We start from the raw sequence: 27,793 nt of genomic DNA, 5'->3' as shown, positions 1-27,793 counted from the left end.
ACTATGATGGTGAGCCTCTCTCGCTCTCTCTACCTTGCCTCTCTCTCTTCTTCTCCCTGGCGCTCTCTGTTCTAGCAAGGGCTCAAAGGCGGCAAAGGCGAATGCAGGTAAGGTAAGGAGGGAAGGGGCGAGGCTCGTTGCATATTTATGCAGGAAGAAGGCGAAATGGGTGGGCGACGAAATCGGGAAAGTTTCCCCCAGATCCGGCATAGTTAATCTAGATCCGATTTTACTGCCCACGTACCTACCTTTTCCTCATTAATCGTGTGAACAGTTACGTTCCATCTGCTGACACGGCGTCGTGTCCGACCGCTGCAGTGGCAGGTGCCATTTTGCCTCCCCGAGAAAATCACCTCAAAAGGCGCGCCTGCTGTTGTCAAACCGATGGGGGGAGGGAATATCCCCCACCCGATTCCTTTCAGACGAAGGAACTGGGCGCCGAGCCCATTACGGTCCAGGGGTTTGAAGGCTGGGCCCCCGAGGGTTTTGACAGCCACCCCAGGGCAATAGAGTCAGGGACAACTATGGACAAGCCCATATGGGGCCAAGACCCAAGCAAGCGAAACGCTTGGGACGCCCTAAGTTGTGTCCGAGATTGGCAGGGAGGTCTCCGAATGGGATCCTACCATAGGGAGGCACCGAGCCACCGGGGCCCATCGAACGGCCCCGGCTCCCACTAGAGAAACCCTTTGGTACTCTTGGAGTGCGTATCTGGACCGCTAGCCAACCCCTAGCGAACGGGGCACGGGCCTCCACTCGGACTTACCCGATAACAGCTCACCGAAAGTGCCACCGCTTGCGCCCATCGAGGGTAGTCTGGCATATTCCACCCCTCCTTCTAAACGAAAAGGATGCGTGAGGGTCGTACAAAAAGCCAGGGGACCCCTGACGGCCCTCTCGCTCTATGCAGAGGCTAGAGGGCTCTTCCTGCAACCTTGCCGAGGCCCAGTGACCTAGGCTCGCACTCGAAGGGGCTCGGCAAACAACCCCTCCATCCGAACAGAAAGAACGTGCGAGGGTCACACAAAAAGCCAGGGGAACCCTTGACGGCCCTCTCGCTCCATGCAGAGGCTAGGGGGCTCTTCCTACAACTTCGCCAAGACCCAGCAACCTAGGCTCGCACTCGAGGGGGCTCGGTGAACAACCCCTCCATCCGAGCAAAAAGGATGCGTGAGGTGGCACAAAAGGCCATGGAACCCCCGACCGCCCTTTCGCTCCGTGCAGAGGCTCAAGGGCTCTTCCTGCACCCAGGACAAAGACAAGCGACCTGAGCTCGCACTCAAAGGCCCAGAAAAACGCGATAAAGGGCATCGAGCCCGTTACGGTCCAGGGGTTCGAAGGCTAGGCCCCCGAGGGTTTCGACAGCCGTCCCAGGGCAATAGAGTCAGGGACGACTACGGGCGAGCCCATACGGGGCCGAGACCTAAGCAAACGAAATGCTTGGGACGCCCTAAGTCGTGTCTGAGATCGGCAGGGAGGTCTCTGAATGGGATCCCACCGTAGGGAGAGACCGAGCCACCAGGGCCCATCGAATGGCCCTAGCACCCACTAGAGAAACCCTCTAGTACTCTTGGAGTGCATCTCTGGACCGCTAGCCAACCCCTAGTGAATGGGGCATGGGCCTCCACTTGGACTTACCCGACAACAGCTCACCAGGGGTGTCACTGCTCGCGCCCACCGAGGGTAGCATGGCACCCTCCACCCCTCCTTTCGAATGAAAAGGATGTGTGAGGCCACACAAAAAGCCAGGGGAACCTCTGACGGCCCTCTCGCCTCCGCACAGAGGCTAGGGGGCTCTTCCTGCAACCTTACCAAGGCTCAGCGACCCGAACTCGCACTCACGGGCTCGGCAAACACAATAAAACCCCTCTCACAACGCAAGAAAAGCCTTTGGAAGAATAAATCCACTCCTCTAGGGCCTCGGGGGCTACACCCGGCGGGTGCGCTCACGCGCACCCACCGAGGCCTCGAGTACGAAAAACCATCCCGCCAGGAGCTGCCGCGAGCCGAGTCTCGACAAAACCTCAAAGAGAGCACTCACACTCTCCCTGAGGCTCGAGGGCTACTGTCGGGTACCACAAGAAGGGGTCCCCTAAGAAACAATAAAAAAAATCGCTTAGACCCCGTCAAAGTCAAAGCCAAGGGACAACTATGGGCCAAACCCCGGTCATGTCCGAAGCCACCTACTCTCTGCCTCGCTGGAGGCCTCAAACGGCCTATCGAATCTCCGCCTCGCTCAAGGCCTCGCACGGAGGGCCTCGAACGAACTACCGATTTTTCGCCTCGCTCGACGCCTCGCACGAAAGGCCTCGGCCGGGGAATCGATTCTTCGTCTCACCCGAGGCCCCGCGCGTACAGCCTCGGATGAGACACCGATTCTCCGCCTCGCTCAAGACTGGCTCAGCAAGACAACCCCGTCGCCTCTGCCTCGGCCAGCTTCTCGAACAAGATGTCACGTTCGCCCGGCGCGTTCGACCGCTCCCGCGATATCAGCCGAACGACGGCTCGACACAGCGGCGTGGCCGACTAGACGCCAGTCACATCGAAGCCATGCCGTCCAGGATAGGACAGGGCAGGGGTTACCGCCCACTATGCTCGGTGTTGTGCCCATGACCGGCGCCCGTACTACGCTGTGCTACATAACTCCTACTCCAGGGACAACGCGGCGTGTAGAGTCAGGTTCGGGTTACTATAGCCTCGGAATCAGTGTACAAGACCAACTGCTCCCTCCATGCCTCGGCAGTCTACTTTAGGGTCTCAACAACCTCGGGATTCACGTCTGTCGAGCCCTCCACGACGGCTCGGCCTCATCACAAACTGAGCCTCGGCTCTTTACACTATCAGCACACAGCAACCGGCACGTCGTTCGCCATGCCCTACGTCAGGCTATCACTGGAGCTCCCACGTCGCGCAGGATCAGGCATGGCCGGTGTGTTGCTCCAGTGCATCAAGGATAGGACCGCTCCGTCGACCATACCGCCATAGTAACAGGCTACAGGGCTCGGACATGCCGCCTCTGTTCATAGGACGCCGCATAGCGAACGCATGTATCACCCCTGACCCCCCCCTTCAACTATAAAAGGGAGGGACCGGGGCCATTTCTAGGACAGGCATAGGTAGATGAACGAACTCACTCACTCACGCGCAAGCAACGCTCTCACGCACGTTTACTCGCTGCCTGAGATCAGCATCTCAAGCAACTCACACCGCTCCACGTAGAGACCTAGGACTAACTCCCTCTCTCGCCCTGCTTGTAACCCCCTACTACGAGCATTTCGGTGTAAGGAATACAAGATCGATCTCTCAGACTGGACGTAGGGCGCCCATTGCCTGAACCAGTATAAACCTTGTGTCTCTTTGCATCATCATCCGGGATTAGGGGCACGCAGTACATTTTTACTAGTTGGTTGAGAGCCCGCCGATCCAAAACACCGACACAAAGGTTGGTCAAAGAACTAAAGAAAAGTTAAAAAATAAGAAGAAAATAAGAACGATGTTTGGCTGATGGTTCATGTGACTGATAAGTCGGCTGATATTGATTTGTTGTGAGAAACAAATACTGAACGGATGCAACTTGTTTGAGAGTTGGCAAAGAGACCATACCAATACGGGCAGTACATGGGTCTATTTTCGAGTACCTAAAACCCGGCATGCAAACTGCAACGAAATTGATACGAACCGGGCGTCTGCCGCGAACTTTCGTCCGGACGCAGCCCTGCGACCCTCGCTCCTTATTCCATCGACATCGTTATCCCATCCCGTGATCCATCCCCCGCTCCCCCCGTGCCCACTCGTTGCTTCTCCGCCATCCCATGACCCACTCTGCTCCCCTGCACACCACTTGCTGTCGCTCCGCCGCGCTGCGCTCTGGGCCTACTTGCGCCCTTGGGACGGACGCCACGCCCCACAGCTCGCAGTCATCCCACCGCCTGCACTCCCTCCCTCGCTCCCTCGCTTCCTCCCCCCACCGGAGACGAGGACGGCCGCGGTGGCTCCGACGAGGTAGGTCGGTCATTCTCTGTATCTGAGCCCTCCCCTACCTCCTCCTCCGCCTCCTCCTCTGGATCTGAGCACTCCCTCTCCTCCTCCTTTAGATCTGAGCCCTCCTCCTCCTCCTCTGGATCTAAGAGACGCGGTGGTGGCTAGGGTTTCGACGAGCTCTGTTGCACTAGCCTTGTTTTGTTGTTGCAACAAGTAATATTTCTTTGTTGCATTAGTCTCTCTTTTTTGTTTCTGATGTTGCATCTCGCATTGCAGTAGCCTGGTTCTGATGTCGCAACAAGTAATTTTTCTTTGTTGCATTAGTCTATTTTTTCTGATGTTGCTTCTCGCATTGTGTTTTGTTCTGTTGTTGCAGTAGTCTTGTTTTGATGTTGCAACAAGTAATATTTCTTTGTTGCATCAGTTTTTTTTTTCTGATGTTGCTTCTCGTATTGCGCTTTTGTTATGTTGTTGCAGTAGCTTTATTCTGATGTTGCAACAAGTAATATTTCTTTGTTGTATTAGTCTCTTTTTTCAAATCTTGCATCTCGCATTGCAGTAGCTTTGTTCTATTGTTGCAGTAGCCTTGTTCTGATGTTGTGGTAGACTTTTTTTTATGTTGCATGCTTCGTGTTGCAACATATCTCCCGATGAAAAATTTCTCATTAGACATTCGGGTGATGGAGCACGGTGGGGATGGGCATGGAAAGCAACTGGCGCGTATGGGATGGCGGCCCAGCGGGGGATGGTGACACGATGAGGCACGACGGCGCAACGGGGGATGGGCCGCACGGGGAGGGGGGGCTCGTTTTCAGAGGCGAGGGCACGCTCGTTCTATTGCATCGGATAGGTCTGATTTATTTCCGTCGTTGCTTTATTCGATGGGATTTAGACGACTACTATTATCTCAATCGGATGGTCCTGAGGGACGTCCGGGCGCGTGCTCGCTCCGAACGCCCGGGCGCTAGTTGCGTCGAAACTGCAAAGTAGGCGGCTTGGCATGCATCACCAGACGCCAAACACTTGGTTCTGGTTTTACAGTGCCAAACAAATACTGGTCATGTGCTCATGACTGATATTTTGGCTTCTATTTGGTTTGATGGCCAAAGTTTAGCCTGCCATGAAGAATTTGGCCTTCCTATTCTAGTAAAAAAAACAAGCTAAGACCTCATTTGGAAACGCTTCTTCCAAAACACCTTCTGCTTCCTGAGAACCTTTTGCACTGTATAGCATCACGAAGATACGGATACAGAAGAGTTAAAAAAACATGCGGATCTAGTAGTAGGTAAAATCGTGACTTGTGAGTCCAAAGCTTACGCTCGCCAGATGATAGAACGCTCAAATGCAATCACTGTACGTCTGGATCAGAGGAAGATCGTAGGGGGTGGCCCTCACTCAAAGTCGAAGAACTTTTTTGCGGGCACCATTATTCAGGCAAGACGTGTGTTTAAACAGCCAAAATTGCCGCTTAAACGGTCAAAACAACCGATTAAACAAAAAAATCAGAAACGGTGTACCATGTGTAACGTTTAAACGGTGTGTAAATGAGCTAAATGATAATTTAGGCTAAACAATGTCCACAATAACATAGAAAGCAACACCAGTTCAGAATTTGGACCTCACGTATTGCACTTGGTAGCATCTTTCCTTCCACATAGGCACATAGCATGCCGAGTCTGGCATTACACGTTGCAACCCCTCTCTACAGGACACGATGACACGGATTAGCACAGCGTTTTCCTATTGTCACCTCATATAAACACAGCATACGAATAAGAAACTAGGTACGGAGTACTTTAGAAGGTATTGTGGTAGTAAGATTCCATAGGACTATACCACACACACAATTAAGTCGCTACTTTGCGCTTATTATTGCTCAGGTTGCATCCTTCTCCCATTTTTTTTCCACTGGATGCACTGAATGGAGCCACTGGATGCACTGAATGGAGCAGTGAACTTCAGCGCATGGCCCTAGTCGCGTTAACCTCGAATGACAGCCCGTTCTCCTGGAGGCGCTGCCGGAGGTCGGTAGGGCCGAAGACGGCACCCGGCGTGTACACGCCGCCCTTGGGCAGGTTGGCACGCTGGCTCAGCAGGACGAGGGCGCACTGCACCAGCACGATCGGAGTTGTGATGTAACCGATCTCAGGTCCCGAAACCTTGGTGATCACCTCCTTGTCCGGCTTGCTTCTTCCGAGCTCCAACGAGCTATCCACGTTGCTGTAGCCGTGCCCGACAAACCACATCTTGAACGAGGCGCTCTTCACCTCTTCCTCAGTCGGCCCGGCTCTCCTGAACATCCCAGTGGAGAAAAACTCAGGGTACTTCAGCAGGAGGGACCTGCCAAAGGAGAAGTTGGCGAGCAGGCCAATGAAGATTCCAGTGAAGATGAAGCGCACGAGCATCATCAGGGATCTGGAGGCGATCTTCACTCCGAAATGGGCAGGTTTGACAGAAGACCAGAACTTCTTCCTGTGTTCAGCGTACTCTGGGGTTTCTTCTGCACCAGGAAGGCCCTCAGGATGCTCAGTCAAGGTTGATAGAGTTCTCTTCAGGACCACTGTGTCAGCGGAAGGCAACTTCATAGCCCACATTCCCAGAGGATTCTGACCCTCAATCAGTGAGCCTTTAGGAGGCGGAGGGCCTGGAATCTGCATAAAGGAAGAAATCTTAGCATTAATCAACATTTATACCAGAAAACTACTCACATGGTTGTCTAGCAAAGCAGCCATGCTCATTTCACAAACAGATCGTCTCTGCAACGAATATAGGGACCAAAGTCTTAAATAGATGTGTGAATTATACTGCAAAAATTAAACAGCCAAGGTTGCACATAGCACAAAATCTATTAAACTAAAATTTTAATCAAGAAATTAATATAATAGCAATCATGTCTGATCTACAGTAAGAAAATAGGAGGCACTTAGGGAAAAATACTCAAGTAGGGACAGTACAAAAAAGAGTGAGACCAGTACCCATATTATTTCCTTTTTTATTTAAATAAATGGTAAATTGGTAATTGCACTTTACAGTTTAGACCAGAGAAAATTAGTTCGTATGGGTTAATTTGAGTTCACATAGTTAGCTGTTACATTGAGTTCTTTGTGTAAGTTTAAGTTGATCGATTTAAGAATTGAGCTAAATGGTTATTTTATGGGGAAAAATCAGTTTGATCCATCTAGCAGCATTACATTAGAACCACTAATTTATGATTTGCTAGTTTTGATTCTTGGTTGTTGTTTGTTAAACTGCAAGTCGACACTGATTCACCCAGGATATAGTACTCGAGCAATCAGTGAGGCAGAAACAAGCACTAGTAATTATTTATCACCTAGTTTGTGTACCTCGATGAGAACCGGAAGCAATACACAATAGTACTTGCTTTGCCAAATCGGCCAAATCGGGGAATGGACGCATGGTCACGCACCTGAAATCAGTCACCGGTCACCACCTCACCAGACACATGGTCACCCTTACAAGTTACGACTTATGAGTCAATTTGTCGGTCACTTACAGCCACTAGGAAATATCGAAGCATTAAGGGAGATAAACTGCTAAGTTTTAGTGGCGTGGCAGGAGCTAGGCAAAAACAAATAAAGAATGGCACATGTTCTGAGGGGGAAAACTTTTTGGGAAAAAACAGTTGAGAAACTATCTGATCAGCAATTGTGCGCATTGAGAGATCAGAACTGGACCAACTCCCGGCAGGGGATACGGAGTTGGGTGCGGATCCAGGGGGTCTCAGAACAACAGGAAGAGCGTAACAGAGCAGGGGACGCGGAGGACAAATAAAAAAAGCTTACATAATTCAAATTTTAAAATGTACTTGTCTGATCAATGGCCAGCAAAAATCAGAGGGGAAAGCACCTCTGGTACTTAGCAATCACTGTAGCAAAGCTCTTATTTAAAATCCAAATCATGGAATCACCAAATTCATCTAATCTGCTTTTACTTAATCAAGCAATGTTTCACTCTTCCTTTTGTTTTATATATGAAGTCTGGAGCTACTAAAAATATTATAAAACACACCGTTAATAGCTTTCACATTTCCTCTGAACTTATACAGTATACGCACATGGTGGTTATTGATCAAGGAACATTGTCATACAGTTGAGGACAACAAACCATGGTCATGAGGCTCAAGGCCAAGTTCAGTGTTTGTAGGATTAAGAAATTGAACTGGTTCACTAGAATAGTGGCAAGTGGTAGCGTTTGACAACTATCAATGGCTTCAACCATCAGCACAAACTAGTAGATGATTCTTCAAATCAAATGAAGCCCTTCATCTGCTCATATAAAATGTCTCCAAACTTTGTTGGAATAACTAAATTCTTTTCACATGTGCTCAGTAAAAGTTAACACAAATTAATGTTTTTCACATCAAGTGGCATCTTAAAGTTAACATTCATTTGTGTTAAGAATCTTAAAATTAACACAAATGAAATCTTCATTTATTGGAATAACTAAATACTTTTCAAGCACTGCTACTATGCTCTATGCTTCTTAAGAATCTTAATCATGGACAACAAAAGGGTGAATCCAGTTCAATGCAAAATTACAGATATTGACGTATATGGATCTTGACATTCTCGATTCAAGAAAACTATCTTAAAAAAATATAACATGCCACAAAGGCATATCAACAGCATATTAAAGATGAAAAGCATACAACCACTGTGATTTAAGGACATCAAAATGCAAACTCCGAGCCTTTCATTTACCAAAAAGAAGTTGCAAAAGAATTTGATGAATTTTGACAAAATAAGATAACAATTCCTGTGTAGTAGTAGTATCAAAATCCACTCCATGCACACACAAAAGGCATGGTAATCATCATTTGCATGTGAAAGTATGGAGGCTGTTCTGAAGGCACCCCAGGACTATTTAGCAGTTGGCAGTTGGCACACAAGAAGCGAATGATTGACCGAATAGTAACATCCTAACAGGATCAAATAATTAACATATCGGCATGAAGGTGATAGTATGGGGAAGGAAATTCATAAAAGAGTTTCACAGAAAAAAAAGGAGCTATGAGTTCATATACCAGCAGTCTATCCACATGGCCACATATAATTTCTATAATGACTAAGAAAATCCAGGGGGTATGAGAGCTAATTTCAAGATTTGTCAGAGGGATTGAAAGTTTACTAGCAGAACAACTTTCACCATTCAATTCAATTCCATCATAACACCTTGGCACACTAGGAGATTTGGGAATACATATATTGAAGCTAAGCTAATTTGAATTTCAGGAAGCATATATGTGTCTATGTCAACATGGCTTCATCAAAACACAACCAATTTTAGCACAAATCAAATAGCAGTAGCAAATTCTAGTATAGTAGCCTATAGTGTACAGAGCAGACATGAGTCTGAGATCTGGCCCGGCAACTATTGCAGTCAGTAGTCAGTGTGCCCATCATGCCAAACTACAGATGGATGTTCCTTCTAAGTTCTAACTCAAGTGGTTGTTCCAATACATCCTTGAGGATTTTAAGACCTACTAATTATAAGCCGATGTGAATATTGTTCTAGTGCAGCACTGTATTCTTTTGGTTTTTCTTGTAAGGAGTAAGAAACATGTAATCGAACAAGCACTTGAAATCAATTGAGAAGCAGCAAAGAGTGGATATCAATCAACTCACATTGGGCCTGGGTCGCCTGGGCCTGGACCGGCGCAGCGCCTGCAGCTGGGCGGCGTTGGCCACCCCGAGCACGGCCGACTCGTAGGTGCCGATGTTCCCGACGATCCTCTTGGTCGACTGCAGGTACACGTACGCCTCCACGGAGACCAGCGCGGACGGTGGTTCCCACTGCCTGGAGTGGAACAGGAAGCCGAGCTCGGCGGGGACGGAGTCGAACCCGCAGGCGGAGACAATGAGCGAGCCGGTCCTGGCGGCGGGCTCGTGGAGCTCGGCCTCGACGCGCTCCATGAACTCGGGCTCCCCGGAGATGTCGAGGCAGTCGGCGCCCGCGGCAGCGCAGGCCGCCGCCACGGCGTGGCCGTGGAGGCGGAAGGGCCCCGCGCAGGAGAGCACGACGCGGGCGCGGGCGGCGAGCGCCGCGAGGGAGGCCGGGTCGGAGGTGTCGGCGGCGAGGATGGGCACGTCCTCGGGCGGCGGCGCCGGGGCCGCGGCCCAGCGCAGCGCGGCCGCGACGCGGTCCCGGCTGCGGCCGGCGACCGCGAGGGAGCGGAGCGGGGAGGTGGAGGAGGAGTTGAGGAACTTGAGGGCCTCGCGGATGACGTACTTGCCGGTGAAGCCCGAGGCCCCGAAGATGACGACGTCGAACACCTCCGGCTCCGGCGGCGCCATGGCGGGCGGGCGCGGCGGGGGTTTGGGGACGGGTCGCTGAGCGGTGGGGCCGCCCGGCTACTCCTACTCGCGGAGTGGTTCGTGAAAGTGGTGCGACTCGTATCGTCTGCCTTCCAGCGGCGGCCGTGTGCGGAGCTAAATACTCCGTGTGCGGACGCGTTTGGCAGGAGTCCAGTCGGCTCCGGCTCGGACCACTGTAGCCACGAAAACGAGCTTCTCCGGCTCCGGCTGTCGACGTGAGCGTCTGTGAGAGAGAAAAGGAGGAGAGAGAAAAACAGCTTCGTCCAGCGGCCGACAGGCAGGAGCCGAAGCCGCCGGAGCCTAGCCAAACGCGTCCTTAGGACTTGGGCGGCATTTGCTATGTGCCAGTCGTACTTGCCTCATGTTTTCCGAATTAGGAGTATCATTCGTGAAACAGAGGTGATAAACTGCATCATTCGTGAAACAGATGTTGGCACAGCAGCACGGTGGATCCGAGACCAGACTAATAGAGAAGTTTCAGGTCGGCACTCTTTGTTCTTGACTGAGCAGAGTTCTGTGGACGGGAAGCATGCTCGTTAAGGCGCCGTTCGTTTAGTCCGGAACAAGCCGTTCCGGGGGAAACGGAGCCATCTGTTTTAAAAATTGGAGTACTTTGGTCAGGATCCAAAACTGATCTGGCTGTTGCCGAACGAGCCCTAAACCGATGAGGGTGAGGTTTAGGCTTTAGGCTTTAGGCTTTGCGTTCTTTATTAGAAAATAGTAAAGTTATGACGAACCACGTTTTTTTTACCTTCGGTTTCTAGGTGAAAACAACTTTGTTGTTAGTTTTGGCTTCGTATGCCATTTGGGCTTGTACATATTTGACAGGATTTTTAGTTAAGAAGGTGAGAAGCACCAATAAAACCTATGCTAAAGAGAACCTTAGACGTGTAAGTAAATTTTTAAAGTTTATTTAGAGAGTGAAATTACACCCTTACCTCAAAGGACATCCAGGAGCCGTTAATACGCACAGGTGTGTGGCTGTTAATTTGGAGAATTGTGTTTGCTGTGTCCTGAGAATGGACCATCTGATCATTTCTTGTATGTCACCTTTACGATTATACAAGGACTATAATTAAGGTTGGTTGAATGTTAAGTTTGGCTATTAGCACCCTGTTCGCTTATGCTGAAATTTGGCTTATGCTGATGATTACGTTGAAATATTATGAGAGAAAAACAAGAGACACGGTTGGTTGTCGTTGTCATTTGGAGTATACAGTTAGCACGACGGTGGTTGTTACTATGGCATTATATATGTCATGGTTTTCAAGACCACGCAAAAGGTATGGACACTGGTTGCATCAAGAATATAAAGGAAAAAAGCATGTACACTAGCGTGGTACTTATTACATTACCGAGTTTAAGTGTGCACTGGTGGCATTGTAAGTTCTGTCCGGGCTCAGTTCACGACGTGATTGGTTACCGTCGTTTTATGTTTGGTTGAGCTAAGCTGTAATCGGTAACAGTGGGATCGAATCAAGGCTAGTGCAAAATCATTACCGCTCCCCTCTGGCCGTTATCCAATTCCACTCCACCCCCTGCAGTGTCTGCACACAACCAAACAGATAGCACATAATTATTACCCTGTATCAAATACCAGGAGCAATCCTTTCTATTGCCGTTACTGCTCTGGTGACCGATCCAAATAGCACCTAAGATTCTAGGCGTATCTTCGTTTATTTGTTTGATTTTCGCAGCTTTTCGAAGGCCATGTGCCCATGTATGTATTCGTGACATTTCCTCTTTTTTGTAAGCTTTTGAAGCAAGCTCTACGACTCTACCATGGCAAAACTCTTTCATAACGATTGTAATCCGGTGCCTTCTACTGCCTCATTAAACAACATCTAGTTGAGCAGAGCCATGAGGTAAGAAAGGGCTAGTAATCCATTACTTTATTGCTTAGATACTGCTTTCTACTCACAAAATATAAGTTCTGGTTTTTCTAGCTAGATATATAGGTTTTGCTATACACTTAGACATACATTATGTTTAGATACATTGTAAAAACAATGTATTTAGAGAAGCCAAAACATCTCATAATTTGAAAAAGGGAGTACATAGTGCCTAGCATTTAGTATTAAAATTATATAAAACTAACAAATATGTTCATGCATTGCAACAACCCCCTCTAGTCACTCTCTTTGTTCCAACAATAGGTCAAACACCCAAAACTAGCCATTTCAACTCAACTCAAATAAAATACAAGCACGAGCTCTAGTGTGCCTTTGAAATTTGCATTGGACATTTCCGATGCCTCCCAACACCTCCAGGCTAAAACTCGTTACTATATGGACACTCCGGTCCAGCGATCCGGTGAGCCACCGGAGAGCTCCCAACACCCGAAGGATACTCTCTGTACTCAAGCTCCGGTGGATAGCTCCAGCATCGCACCAGACAACTCTAGTGCTCTTATCTCCTCTTAGTTTACACAACAAACATACACCGTTCCTAAGTTTCGATGTGAGCACTCTGGTGCACATGGTAAGATAAGGTGATCTCAGCTCCTTTGACCATCCATTAGCGCGCTATTGGCCTTACTAAGGGCCTGTTTGGAATGCAGGATTTTTTCTCCGTTCCTACGTTTTTCTGTGAAATTGAACTGATTCCTATGAAATTCCTGTGGGATTCCTGTGAAATTCCTATGTTCCAAATAGACCCTAAAGTCTCCAAATCCCTCTATTTCAAACAACTTTTGAGTTTGACTTTGTTTTTAGTGACTCTTGGGCTTCATTTATCGTCCTCTTTGCTTGGCTTATAAGCCGTAATTTTTCAATTAACAAATAGTATTTTTCTCATACAACAAATCAATTAACAGTACTTTCAATCATGGCTCATCAGCCAAGTGAACAGGGCATGTATACTTAGTTCTAGTTTCACAAGTGTGCATCACATCCATTCGCGAGACTCACATAGGTCAAGCTGCATGCAGCCTGTTCGGCTGGGGCTGAAACGATCGTATACGATCGTGGATTATATATCGCTGGCTGGTTTGGTGTGAGAGAAAAATACTGTTCTGACTGAAAATTTATGATCGTTTACGACCAAGCGAACATGTGTTCATACCCCTCTTAATAGTAGGCTTAAGGAGAAAAATAAAGACATATACTACTCTAAGTGTCTCGTCTCTCCAAATAACACTTAGAACTAGTTCGTCCTTAACTATCACACATATATTTTAAAAACCAAAATAAATTTCGTCATTAGGGGCATGAGAGTTATCAATAGCTAATCAATTATCATCATTGTAACATCACTAAATAATTCTATCACCATTAATCATCAAAATTGAATTAGGGCTTGTTTGGATGCACCAACTAAACTTTAGTTGACTAAATTTAGCTGCTAGACATCCAAATAGCCAAGCTAAAAGACTAGCTAAAGTTTATCTAGGTTTAGCTATTTCAACCCAGCTAAGAGCCTGTTTGGATGCACCCAACTAAAGTTTAGGTAGCTCAAATTTCAAAATAAAACTTTAGCTAGCTGAAAGTTTCCTAGCTAAACTTTTACTATGGTGTTTGAATGCTTCAACTAATAGACTTAGCTAAATTTTAGCTACTTACACAAAAATGAATACATCACTCATTAACTACATCACAAACTAAAAACCACTTACATAATGTAACATGGTCAAATAATTGAACAATTGACTCATTTTACTATTCTCTCTGTGTATTTTGTTAGGACTGGTTTAGTATGGGAGTTCGACTTCAAAAAGCAATTTTTTTACGGTTCATTTGCCATGGGCTCTGTTTAGTTTGCAAAATTTTTGGTGAAATGATACTGTAGCATTTTCGTTGTTATTTGGCAATTAGTGTCCAATCATAGTCTAATTAGGCTTAAAAGATTCGTCTCGTGAATTTCGTCTAAACTGTGTGATTAATTTTATTTTTTATTTATATTTAATGCTTCATGCATGCGTCCAAAGATTCGATGTGACGAGGAATCTTGAAAAATTTTGCAAAATGAAGTGGAACTAAACGGTAACCAAAACCGAAGTAGAAAATCTCGAGAAATAGTCCGACCCCACCCGTAATTGTGTTGGGTTAGCCTCAGACTAAAGAATTTGACATGATTTTTTTCCCGCTCCAATCCTAATCTAGGGTGTGTTTGGTTGAGCTATGGCTGTGGGAAAAAGCTAATGTGGGCTGTGAGCTGTAGAAAAACTGCTGTAGGCTGTGAGCTGTAGAAAAACTGAAAACTGTTTGGTTAAATAAGTATAAAATATACCGTCTATCTTTATCTCTTTTGAAACAACTATGAAAGAGTTTTTTATTCCACCAATTTCGAAAAGCAGAAAGCCAAAAACAGGATAAAACCAGCTTTCAAAAATTTATTACGAAAAAGCAACTGCTTCTAAAAAAGCAGCCCCTTTAATTAGGCTTTTAGCTTTTTGGACCAAAAGTCAAAGCAAAAGCTCAACCAAACGCATCCCTAATCCGATCCGACCCGTCATTTAATTGGTAAACGTTTTTTTTGCTTGGCGGCGTATCTGCATTGAGCTTGAGCACGCAGAGTTTTGTGTGGCCAGATCGTTAGTTCACCAGTGCGTCGTCTTCTGCTCCCATCGTGTGTTTTATTTCCATTTATTATTTAGCTTGTTTGGTTTATTTTTACAGCTGGAACCATATTTTTCTCTCACAACAATTCAGCCAGAACAGTATTTTTCAGCCAAGATTCAGACCAGAGAACGGGACCATTGCATACTCTGTTCCCTATGCCTGTGTTCTATTTCCGCTTATTGCGTAGTTTGATGTTTCAAACCAAACTAGAAGGTAAGGAATCGTGTGTTTAAAACTTTAAATCAAACATACTCTTTCTCTCTCGTTATGGTTTGACTTTTCAGTTTTCACTACACGAGCTGCTCTTACTACAAACATATATTTCCGCACGATTGTGGTCCAAGAACAGTGCGTTCTCACAACGAATCTCGACCCGATCGGATCATCGGAATAAGGTTTGGAAACGTCCCCGCACGATTGTTTTCTTATCGCACAATTGTTTTCTTATCGCTGATCAGCAAAGGAGACGCTGAAAAGGAAACGAAAAGTGTTTCAATCAAAAGAAAAGGAAAGGAAGCAAAGGGGAAAAAAAAGGCGAGCAAAAAGGAGGAGTAATTCGGCTGGCCACACTCTCGGCTGGCTGGCCACCTTTTTTTTTTCAGCAAAAATAATATTTTTTCTCATAAAAAATCGGCTGCTACAGTGTTTTTCCACTGCGGTGTAGCACTAATGCCAGCCGAACAGCTCGAAAGATGCTTTCAGCCGTCCATGGCGTGATTCAAACGCGAGAAGATGCCCTACCCTTGGAGCCGTACACGGGTCCGACCCCCCGACCAAACCGACGGTTCAGATTCGCTCAACATCTGCACCTAAAGCCGTTCCACCGACATGCGGGCCCATTATCTTGCTGAGCCCACAGTCAGTGAGACACACCGTCTCCCCTCGGGTGGAAGCGGTGGGTGCACCTGCTGTTATGAGTATAAATATCCTGAAACCCTAGGATTCGCCGCGAGCTTATCGCTTATCATCCGCCTGTGCATCTCCTCCCTGCTCCTCCGCCTCCGCTTGACCCACCCAAGCCAGGTGAAATTCTGACCGGCCGCCGCTCAGATTTGGCTGCGATTTTAGTTGCTCTGGTTTTTTATTTGTGATTTCTTTTGTTTCCTGAAATATAGGGAATCTAAATCGAGGCTAATTTTCGGATCTTGTTTGGGGGATTGGGTTTTTTTTTATGCAGGGATCGCCATGTCGGACTCGGAGGAGCACCACTTCGAATCAAAGGCCGACGCTGGTGCGTCCAAGACCTACCCGCAGCAGGCTGGCACCGTCCGCAAGAACGGCTTCCTCGTCATCAAGGGCCGTCCCTGCAAGGTATATGCGTGCTTAGATTTGGGATCGGCTTGAGGCCGTCGATTAGTATCGATCCGCGTCGTGGTGCTGTGAACTGGTGATATGGAGACGTATGTAGTTGTAGTCGTCTCTGGTCATACTGTGATAGTGTGATTGCTTGATGGGAATACTGTTATCTTTTGATGGTTGACCCACTATATGGGGGTGTAATTCGTGGGAGTTGGATGCTCGATATATCTGATAGTTAGAAGGAGATGTGGGAGTTGCGGTTGATGCCAGACTTTGCTATTGCCAGCCGGAGTTACTAGGACTGGGCTTTGCTTCACAGAATAACAGTTTTCTGTGGTAAATCTGATCTGCTTTTCAAGAGATCAGATAAAAAACGACATTTAGTCAGAGTAGATTGCACCCTGCCCATATAAGTAGCTGAATCTGTAGCAAATGGGTAACCTTTTTTATTCTTTTTTCCTTAGAAAGGGGGAAAATTAGTTGGCATGTTGAGCTATTCGTTAACCCCTAAGCTTGCCATTGAACATTCAAGTGTACTCATTATTTGTCCTTGACCATGGTCAGGATGTTTGTACCCCTTGATCTATAGTAAGCTACCACCCAAGTGATCAAACAATTTATCTTTTGAAGTTTGATCAGAGGGTTATCCGATTTCCATTATTCCAAGATAACGGGAATAAGAGATCGAACAGATAATGTGCTTTAGGGAAAATACATTATCCTGATATCTAAGATTTCAGTTGTCAGTCTGGCATAGAGGTAAACTTGATGTTGCTGACTCTGTGATGTTTTCTAGGGGGCTCTACTCTGTTTAGTGATGTTTGAAATTAATAAAAAAAAACATATGTCCCTACATTTTGGACAGGGTTTTGATTTGACCCCACGATGGATGTAGAACACCCTTTGTTATTGTTTTTTTTAATGAGTAGGATTGGAATTGGAAAGTTATGTTTCCTATTTATCGATAAAACCAATTTGTTGTCAAAATGAAATTTCTTTTGGTTTGGCAACCATTGTCAAAGAGAATGAGTACCCACTTGTTTTGCGATGACCAAACAGGGTATCTCTTTCTTAACACTAAACCTGGAAAATCATCTTTGTGGTATTAGCATACCGTCCTTTATGTCACTGTATTATCATAAGGTGATAGTAAGCTCACTTCTGTTTATTTACCCTTGCATTTTGTTGAGCTTCTGAAGGATTTGAATGATATAGCAGCAACAGTCCATGTTTGTGCCTAAAACTATTTGGAATTTCCTTGCTCTTAAGTCGCATCACACACACGTTACTGTTTTATTGAGTTTGTTTGTTGAATATGGTTGCTAAAAATAACTTATGCTACAGGTTGTGGAGGTTTCTACCTCAAAGACTGGTAAGCATGGCCACGCCAAATGCCACTTTGTTGCCATAGACATATTCAACGGGAAAAAGCTTGAAGATATTGTTCCTTCTTCACACAACTGTGACGTAAGTTAATTTCTGCCTGTTTAGCTAAGTTCTTTTGACGATTCACTTGATATGCCACTCATAGGTTCAATTTTTTTTTTTAGATTCCGCATGTGAACCGTACTGAGTATCAGCTGATTGACATATCAGAGGATGGATTTGTATGTTCCTCTAATCAGTAAAGCTACATTCTTCTATAAATTAAATGTTAGATTCAGTCTTAGTTTAATTTGATTTGTTTCAGGTGAGCCTTCTTACTTCAGATGGCAACACTAAGGATGATCTTAGACTCCCAACTGATGATACTCTCGTGGCCCAGGTCTGTTTGGAAACATTTTCCATCCTAAGTCCTGTTAGTTTTCTTGTTGGCTTCCAAGTATTACAGATGGTGGTTATATTTGTTAGCTTAGTCATATGTTCTTTCTCAGTAGCTTCTCTTCCTTGAAGTTGTTAATTGATTTGGTGCCTATAAGGATTGTGGAAAGTCCCGGGGCCTGTGACCGGAAGGTCCCGGGTTCGAGTCGCGGTCTCCTCGCATTGCACAGGCGAGGGTAAGGCTTGCCACTGACACCCTTCCCCAAACCCCGCACAGAGCGGGAGCTCTCTGCACTGGGTACGCCCTTAAGGATTGTGGAGTAGGGCCTTGTAGAATTAGACAGTCCTTGTGTATTTAGTCTGTCTACTATTACCTTTACTTGTATATGATCCGACATGGCATCCATGTTGCATAAAACATCGCTGAAAGTGCACCAAAATTGCATGCTTTTAAATTTAAACTGACATGAGTTGTTGAATAAAGATTTTCATTATACCTGTCCTACACTCTGTTGTGCTGTTGATTGGAAGTAGTAGGTTGCATAACTTGTATCCGTTGTAGTTGAGTTAATGTATCTACCTCAAAGTTTTGTTTTTTTTTTGTTTATATTGCCCAATAAACTCAATATCACTTCTGCATTTTATATTCAGATTAAGGAAGGGTTTGAAAGCGGGAAGGATCTTGTTGTGACCGTCCAGTCTGCTATGGGGGAGGAGCAGATCTGCGCGTTGAAGGATATTGGCCCCAAGTAACTTCCGTGCCTTGGAAGATGGAACCACTGTATCTCGAAACTTAAATCGAGAAAGAAGTGTATCACCAAAGGATTGCTACCAAGACGTTCACCTGGCTTGAGCTGGCTTTTGCTATAGCAAACACAAGTGCAGGGATTGCTGGGTGTCGCACCGTATCTGACTATCATTATCTGTGGTTACATTCTGGACCCTGTATTTTCTATGCTTTTATGCCCCCTACTTTTTAGTATTATTAAGTATCAATAAATTGGTTTGGAACGGTTGAAATGCTTCCAATGCATTGGGTTTCTTGTTTGTTATTGTTTTTCTCTCGCCATTGTTCTGGTTCCAGTATTGCTGTGTACCTAGTTTCTGATTTTTTTTTTTTGGTTCCTGGGTTTCTTAAACTGGTTTTGGACAATTCACTCGTCATTGTGCTGCTTCCAGAGATCTAAGTATTGCTTAACCTTTTCTCATTTTTCTCACCAAAAATATCTGTTCATAGTTGTAGAGAGAAGCTGTACCAAACTTGGCTTCACAGAGAGTTGCTCCAAACCAACAAGAGGCTCGTCGGCCTGCAGTTTGCCAAATTCCACTCCTAAGGAGTAGGCCGTCGCATTGGGTTACGTGTGCAGTGCAGCAGATGTGAGTTCTAGATCATGGCCTCCTTCCCAACCGTTGTCCTCTTGGAAGAGCTCATGAAGCTTGACATTGACAAGCATTTTAGAGAGGAGGCCATTCGTTGTGCCGCTTGAGGGCCTGACTGCAAGGCCGCCTCCAGCGCTAGTCAAGCAGAATGTATCGCTTCGCAGGCCACTTTGCACTGTACCCGCTCGCAGAATGCAGACCCCCCTTCCCTGGTCCAGAGCAGGGATAGCAAGGCATACGCATATCCGCATCTGCAGCCAGCCTGGCACCTTAGTGGAGATGTTAAACTTGGAAACCAATGGAGACAGGTCTGAAATTGGTTTGGAAGCTTGAATTGCATCCAGTGCATGTGGTTTTTTGTTGGATTTTCCCCCTGTCACCATGTTGCCTCCAGTACTGCTGTGTGCTTATGCTTATGAATCTTTTGGTGCTCTGAAATTCGATATCTGTCTATCAAAACCTGTCCCGCACTAATCACATTGGGAGACGCTAGCGTCCGGACGTCCGGTCCAAAGAGACGTTCGGACACAGCTCCCACCCAATCCGTAAAATTATCTGGTTTCATGACTCGCACCCAACCTGTAAAAGTTATCTGGTTCCAGTCGTAATAGAGGGGATAGCCTGCGCCCTGCTGCACGCATAGGCGGGGACCAACCGAGCCCTTGCCGCCATCTCCCTCCGCTTTCCACGCACATGCACGACGGCAGGTGGGTCTCATTTTAACATGTGCAACACTAGATCACTTTTGTAACATTCAGATGAAACACTTGTGATATACATCGGAAACAACTGAAACACTTGCAACATACGTCTGAAACACTAGAAAAGCACATGTAGCCATTGCAAAATATATGCAACGTCAAGATGAACACTTGAAACGTACGTTTGAAGCAATTGAAAACACTTAAAAACATAAGCTTGCAGCCATTCATATATATATGCAACATTCAGATGAAACACTTACAACATACGTCTGAAACAAATGAAACAGTCAGAAAATACATTTGAAACATACGTGTATAGCCATTGAAACATGTGCAACATCTCGATCTATTTTTGCACAATGATATAAAACACTTCAAACGTACCTCTGAAACACTTGAAACATACGTTTGCAACATGCGCTTTCAGCGTAATATCTCCTTGTTGTTTGGGAATGGAGGCTCGTCAGCGTGTTGAGTTCACCGGTGTAGAGCTCGCCGCTCCGGTGGAGAAGGACGCAGCAAGTCTGGTGGAGAAGGCCGCGGCGGGTCCACGCGCTCTAGAAGGCCGCGTCGTGCGCGAGGCGCGGTGGAGATGGAGAAGACGGGCTGCTGCGCTCTGGCGCGGTGGAGATACCCGCTGATGGAGCGGAGGGCCGGTGGAGAGGGAGGCACGATGAAGAGTGTGGTCATCGACGCGGGCGGCGGGTCCACCATCGGGAGCGTCCGTCCGCCGGACGCCCTACACCTAGAATTACCGAATCACATTTCGTTTATGGTAATTTTCCTGGCAAGCTTTAAATGTTATCCAGAAATTTTAGTGGAGATCAGAGCGTAAAACGTTTCACAGGTTCAAACTGGCTGGTCCTTTCTCGGTCTGGAAGCTCTTCCTTTGCCCGAGGCACAGTCGTTCGCCGTACTACACCATTTTGCCGCCCCCGAGCACAAGATGACACAATAACATAGCCTAATTCCACTTCTCACCTTCTCCGCATGCTTCGTTTTTTCGTTCCTGCCTTCTCTTTTGGAACAAATGAACAATTTGCCCTACACCTACGGTGGTTAAATTAAGCCTGTCATCAATCTTGCACGTCAATGTTAAAGAAGCTTTATTGCCAATGTATGATACGGCAAATCGAGTCCTTTTTTTAAAACGAACAAAAAGAAGAAGAAAAAAACAACACATCAACCTCAGGACCCGAGGAAAAATGATCACACGTCCATTTTCATTCTCGATTCGAGACGCATGATTCCTTTTATGTGCCATGAACGTTCAATCCTGTATATTCTTGATATTTTCATCATGACCTGCAGATTAAAACCTGAGCAGTTTTTCTCACCAAGGCCTTGTTATAATTTTCATTGGAATGCAGTTTCGTTTGTATTTGACAACTTGTGATCATGGTTAATTAAAATTCGTTGTTTACAACCAACTGTGCAGTTATTTTTTTTACCTCATTTAAGCTCACTCAAAATTGATGTTATAAAGGGCAAGGTCCCAAGTCGAACTTGGTTTCCTCGAGATCTCTAAAAAAACCGACGAGGGCCCACATCCAGCGAAGCAGCGACGGCGAGCATTGAGAGGAAAGAGGGCCGAAAGAAGAAAATGAAGCACAGGAAACGAAAGGCCACGTACTCTCTCTCGCCGAAGACAAAGCAGCCCACGATGCGGGCTTCGCGTTCCCAAACGTGATTTTGCCTAGGCATGCTGGCCAATTGTATAAGGCTAACTGCGTTCCAGCCCACGACTTGGGCATTCAAGCACGGACTCTGTATTTGCTACCAAACGGCAAATCCGCAAACGCACCCGGACCCGGACTCGCAAAAGGCCAGAAGAAGAATAGGGTTGGTATCTGGAGTAGAATCAGAGGCGGTGCCGGCGGCGAGGTCGAATCCAGGGAGCCTTCTGTTGTTGAAGAGGAGGCATTGGCGCAGGAGGGACTCGCCGAGAAGACGATTGACCATCATTATATCCATGCTCTACCTTGGCAGTGGGCATGTTTGACACCACTGTTATGATGGAAGAAAACGACTCGACGTACTTGTTGGCAAAATCTGATAAGAGCAACGCGTTGAGGGTGGTGGAAGAGGATGGTCCAGACACCGTCTTGGGAGTGTTGATCGTGGATCTTCTTGGCATGGGTGGGGAAAGCAAGGCAGAGGCCGCGCGGCGGCAGATGGAGGCAGCGCTTGCTGACGAGGCAGCGATGGACCGGTTGAGGGCCGAGTTGAGGCATGAGGATGAGATTCAGAGGAAGCAGGCGGAGCCAGAAGAAGAGGATCTAGAGATGAAAAGATCAGACTATGAAGCAAGCATGGGTGGCTAGGGAGTATCGCAGGCGGTGGATCGCTGTATATTCCGCTAACTTCGGCTCATTCGATGACACCAGTGAGTTTCCCATCAAACATCCCCTCCTGTGCCGTAACTAGGATTATTAACGAATAGGGTTAAGTTAAGCATATCTAATAGTTCATACCTCCTAGAAATCTAGAATTAGTGCTACTACCTAATATACAACCGCCTACGAAGTGTTTTCTCATCTTAATCAGTAATAGCAAAATAAGTGGTAGGATCTTTTCTTCTTTAGGATAACATATATTAAATTATACATCATAGATGTGGCAGGGCCACAACTTCACCAGTAAAGTAGAATAGCAGTGATGCCTGCGCATGCTAATACTAATTAGCGTCACTGATGTTATATATATATATTAGTGCTGCTACCTGAATTGATCTCAATTATTTTGATGTCCTACAACTACGTGCAGCAAGGCTCGGCCCCATGCGTTTCACAGATGAACCTGCACCGGGTTACAGTGCCTCCCCCATGGGCACCCTACTGGTCTTTTCAGTCAAAGTTGCAGGAATGAAGAGGAGTCTACAGTGGCCAGTTGATGTGTTCAGTGTCATTGCTGCGCGTGACTGCATTGACAACAATCGCAATATTATCTTCAGCCGCACAAGGGACAGATGCCAAACCCTCACCGCAGAGGTTAATATTTCTCAGTTGTCTTTCATCGTTCTGTTTGTCTCCTGCTATACTGTGACTCAGCTATCTAATTTTCCACCCAAGTTTTGCCCTGTTTGTCTCTTGCTATACTGTGACACAGCTATCTAATTTTCCATCCAAGTTATGCCCTTCCTAATTGTCATGCTCAATGTGTACCTCTTCTTTCACTCGAGTTAACCTCTTAATTATTTGTGGTGTTGCATGCAGGATCGATATTTAGTACTGTCAGGTCCAACCCGTGCTGTTGTGTGGTCAGATCATGTCTCCATTGAGGTTAAGCTGACAGTTTTTTTTTCTCGAATACATAAAAGATTTGCGTATCATTGTAGTAAGAAGAAGAGTTTAAACATAGAGATAACGCACCTCTCGAGCACTGAAGGAGGTTGACCTAAAACAACCGTATCTAGACCATCCTAGCAATAGACCTCTAGTTTCAATATTACATAAATGGAAACAACCAAAATTAACGCAGCGGTGCGACCTAGGAGGTGGCCTTGCGTCTTCGCGGCTGCCTAGACGAGCCCTTTTTACCGTCCGAGAAGAGTGCGTAGGTTAAGTTGACAGTGAAGGGCGCTACTGAATGTCTGAATCTGAGGATAAAGATTTGAGCTTTCTAGCTGTGCCATTACTAACCGGTGATACAGGCTATTCCAACCTGTTCTGTTGTTACAAAACTAGCAAGCTTAGCACGTTGGAATTTACACTTGGCCATATTGTTAGATCTGTGGAGGCCACAATATTTGTGCGAGTCATTGATGTTTCATGGCTAGACAGTTTCCGTGGTCAATTTTCTGCCTTTACAACTGGCCGTCGTGACAAAAATTTCAGAAGTACTGATCACAAGAAAATCATCTTACATGACTCTGTTGTTGAGAAATTTCATGTCAGTGGTGATGGCGAGATTGAGATGTCCCGGCCTGTTGTTTCTATTGAAAATAGGGGAAATCTAAAAGTTTGCATCAAGTCGTGGGAGGCGTCTGAATGTGGAAAAAAGGTTATGAAAGATGAATTGGTTTTCAAACCTAAGGAAGACAAGAGAAGCCATGGTGTGCTTGATGTTGGCTTTTGTGAGATGGAAGTTACTGTCGCTTGGTCACTCATTTCCTATCATCCTGTTCCTTTGAATGTTTAGAAATAGTAATGCTACTGTAGCTTGTGGTTGTTAGTTCTGAAGTGGCATGCTATTAAGATTGTGCTGTGACTGCACGGTACTCTATCCGTTCCAAATTATAAGTCGCTTTGATTTTTTTGGTATATTTATTTTGCTATGCATCTAGATCTAACATATGTCTAGATATATAACTAAAAAAGTCAAAGTGATTTCTAATTTGGAACAGAGGAGTATGTTTTGATGCACCGGCCTCCGTGAGATTGATGGCACTATCGCCTCGTCGCTCATATACACTTATAGTGTCATCTGTAATTTTTGATGCCTAAAGTTTCGTATTTCATATCATGACAATTGCTTCTGCAATAGTATTTTGTAAGGTATGATGACGGTATGTTTTTTTTTTTACCAAAAAGACTATGGGGGAGATCCCCACAGTGAGCAACTTTTTAATTAATTTAAAACAGGAGAGAGGGTCTTACACACAAATCTAGCTAAAAGCATCAAGCCAAATACAGAAGATTGACCTAAGGTCATCCTTAAAACGAACAGACTAAAATTTACATCGGTTCTTAAAATTCGATAACCAAATACTAGGGGTTGGGTCTCTTCTCTGGAAGATTTTGTTATTGCGCACTTTCCACAGCTCCTAAGCTGCTATCAAAGTTGCTTCTGTGAAGAAAGGTATGTTGTGGGCGCCTCGAGCTTGGGTGTACCTGTCCAGCAGAGGTAGTGATGTGTCCCAGTTGATATGTATAGTCGCCCAACATTCTTTTGCAAACGTGCATTCAAAGAACAGATGGTCGATGGTCTCCTCTTCTCCACTGTCACACATGACGCATATATCAGTGCCCTGGACGTCGAGATGTCTTCTACGCAGCATAGTTTTGGTGTTGAGGCGATCTAACAGAACCAACCAAGCAAAGAATTTGACACGCGGGGTGCATCTAGACTTCCAAATGATCTTGAAGATCGGATGTGTATCCATATTCTTGAATACCTGAGAATAGAAACGCCATGAGGTATATGTGTTGCCCCAAACAGGAATCCATCGATCCACTGCATCTTATCATATGGTATATCTTGCAACCGAGTTTGTAGAGTTTCAAGCTCTTCGAAAGCCTGTCAAGATCAACAGACTCCATGATTTCCAGCACCGAAGCACCCCTATTTCTGGCAAAAGAGACCAATCTTGGATATGTTTGAGCTATCACCGAATATGTCCATAGATCATCCCAGAAGCAGACGGAGGAGCCATTGCCTAATTTACACCTGACAACACCTCTGAAAATGATGTTGAGTCTGAGCACATCCTTCCACTAGAAGGAGTCCGATTCTCTAGCAACATGTGGTACTTTGGTGGAGTGGTATTTATTCCAAATCAAATGCACCCAGGGGATGTCGGTCTTGTTATAGAACTTACTTAGGTGTTTCATGAGCAGGGCGTCATTTTGCAGTCTTAGGTTCAAAACACTTAGCCCACCTTTCTCCTTTGGTTTCATAACTATTTCCCAATCAACCAGATTATCACCCTTTTTGCTTCACGGAAACCAGATTATTAGAGTTATCTTAAGTCAAACTTTTTAAATTTTGTCGATTTTTAGAAAAATCGTCAAGATTTATAACATCAAATTATTATAGTTAGATATATCATAGAATATAATTTTATAATATGTTTACTTTACGCTATATGTTGTAGATATTGTCACCTAAGATAGTTTGACTTGCACGGATTTTTAGAATTGATTTATTTGGGAACAGAAGTAATACGTATGCTTCGTGATTGAGTCCAAAAAGAGCAATCGCCTTTGATTTAGAGTCACACCGGAATTTCCCTTTGGTGAAATCCCACTACAACTCCTCATGGCTAATCACTTTTCGCCTTCATCAAAACAATAGCACCGATTGTTTCGGATAAATGATGGTGTACAGACGTATCATCGCCTGTGAATGAAACATCTTCTTCTTTGTTTATACGTATCCCTTGACGGCGCCTCATTTCTCGAATGCCAACCGTGGCCTCCTTGGTCCCGTGTACTAGTCACCTGATTATTTGAGACTAAGTCATGGCACACATAAGATTCAGATTTCAGTATGCACCTGATCATTTGAGACTAAATCATGTCACAGGTAAGATTCAGATTTCACAGCCACGTTCTGATGAATGTTGCAAGTTGAAACCAAATGACGTTAGATGTGATTGTTGGAATGATCTCTGGCTCGGTCAAAAGACCGAGTCTTAAGGGCTTAACAGCCATAACCGAGCGCTGATCGGGGGCACCTCTAACGGACTAATTGGCCTGGTCCCAGGACCAACCCGTGCTATAAGAGAAAAAGGAGACCCCCACGTCAGGGCTCTCTTGACCAATTCACCTAACTGATCAAGGGTGCACAGGATCGGGATCTGAAGACCAGAGACGAGCCGCCGGCCTCCACCGTGCGTCCGTGTTGGCGTCTCTCCTTTCCTCTTCTCCAGCGACGGTGTTTGCCTGCGCTACCCCGAGCCGGCACGGAATGTCAGCGGCTTCAGGGCATCTACAAAAAAAGGTTAGTGATTAATTACGTTCAGTTCCTTACTAATTACGGATTAGGTGTTCTTGTATTAGGCTAGGTGAGATCATGTATAAGTGATAATATCTAATAGTGATAGCCTCATGTTCCGGATTCGAAAAGGAATTCTACCAAACATGCCCTCAGTGTGATTGTGTCGGAAATCAGTGTGTTCTTCCTGATCTTGGGAGCCGAGTACTATATCAGTACATGGTATACTGTCCTCTTTACCCATCATGTCAGAGCTGAATGCATGCATGCCTAGAGAGAGTGTTCGGTTGGACTAAATTTTTTATTGTTCATGCTAGAAAATAATGTTCATGCTAAAATATTGTGAGAGAAAAAACACTCCTCCGACTAAAAAAATAAGCCAAACAAACCGGAATTCAGTCCAGCCTAACACTCGGAGTGTATTCCTTGCTCGTCTGCCTCGATGGCCCGATGTATTCCTTGCTCACGATTTTTGTGTACCGCGCTATTTTCTCAAAGTGAGGACGATGAGGAGTTGGCGATGTGTGTGTGCCCAGACCCAACAAAGCATCAACAGAAACTCGAGTCAGAAAGCACCTGCACTTGATCTTGACTCTTGAGTACCCTGTGCTGTTCTGCTGTCGTCTTGCTTCAGTACTAACCTACTGCTACTGCACTTGTTGCCGTACAGGATGCAGGTGCGGGCTCTCTCTTGTGACTAGTTGTGACTGACTGACTGTACAAGATTCCGAAGCCATGCGAGACATGAACCGATGGATGCCACTTTTGTAGCTTTCCTTTCGCACGTTGGTGCCGATTGCTACGTTAAGATTACCGTGACCATGTAGCCAAAGGCCAACCATGACATGTGAAAATGAGTTTGCAAGATAGACATGTAGCAAGGCGCTTTGCTGTCGTTGAAACGGTGTGAGAGAAAAATAATTCTTCAAAAGTACTGTTGGTAAACCCAGCGAACCGCAGCCGACGACAACGAGGATTCCAGCAATGATGAGCGATAGCCGATAGGTCCGGTGAGGCGTGCGTGAGGATGGGCCAAGTCGAGACGAGCAGCCCTACCACGCTACCCCTACTGAAGCTGTTGATCACTTGATCGCGCACGTCATCATTTGCGCGTTGT

The 27,793-nt window shown here is 45.9% G+C and overlaps 2 protein-coding genes and 1 pseudogene across 2 annotated transcripts; 2 read left to right on the top strand and 1 right to left on the bottom strand.

The window, feature by feature from the left end:
* Positions 1–5,585: 5,585 nt before the first annotated feature.
* On the bottom strand, positions 5,586–10,400 carry LOC136533155 (probable mitochondrial saccharopine dehydrogenase-like oxidoreductase At5g39410). The gene is made up of 2 exons (XM_066525727.1): positions 9,627–10,400; positions 5,586–6,632 (listed from the first exon to the last, which is right to left on the bottom strand). Exons 1-2 carry the CDS (start codon positions 10,293–10,295, stop codon positions 5,940–5,942), a joined length of 1,362 nt encoding a protein of 453 aa, XP_066381824.1. The 5' UTR covers positions 10,296–10,400; the 3' UTR covers positions 5,586–5,939.
* Positions 10,401–15,762: 5,362 nt separating this feature from the next.
* On the top strand, positions 15,763–18,987 carry LOC136533156 (eukaryotic translation initiation factor 5A-like). Its single transcript, XM_066525728.1, has 6 exons — positions 15,763–15,898; positions 16,053–16,186; positions 17,519–17,641; positions 17,725–17,781; positions 17,865–17,939; positions 18,587–18,987. The coding sequence occupies exons 2-6, from the start codon at positions 16,061–16,063 to the stop codon at positions 18,686–18,688; spliced, it is 483 nt and encodes a 160-aa protein (XP_066381825.1). The 5' UTR covers positions 15,763–15,898; positions 16,053–16,060; the 3' UTR covers positions 18,689–18,987.
* A 1,624-nt stretch (positions 18,988–20,611) lies between these two features.
* On the top strand, positions 20,612–24,159 carry LOC136533157 (uncharacterized; annotated as a pseudogene).
* Positions 24,160–27,793: the final 3,634 nt, after the last annotated feature.

This window comes from Miscanthus floridulus, unplaced genomic scaffold (genome assembly GCF_019320115.1).
Source record: "Miscanthus floridulus cultivar M001 unplaced genomic scaffold, ASM1932011v1 fs_794_1_2, whole genome shotgun sequence".
Lineage (NCBI taxonomy): Eukaryota > Viridiplantae > Streptophyta > Magnoliopsida > Poales > Poaceae > Miscanthus > Miscanthus floridulus.
This window is presented reverse-complemented; position numbering and strand designations above follow the sequence as displayed.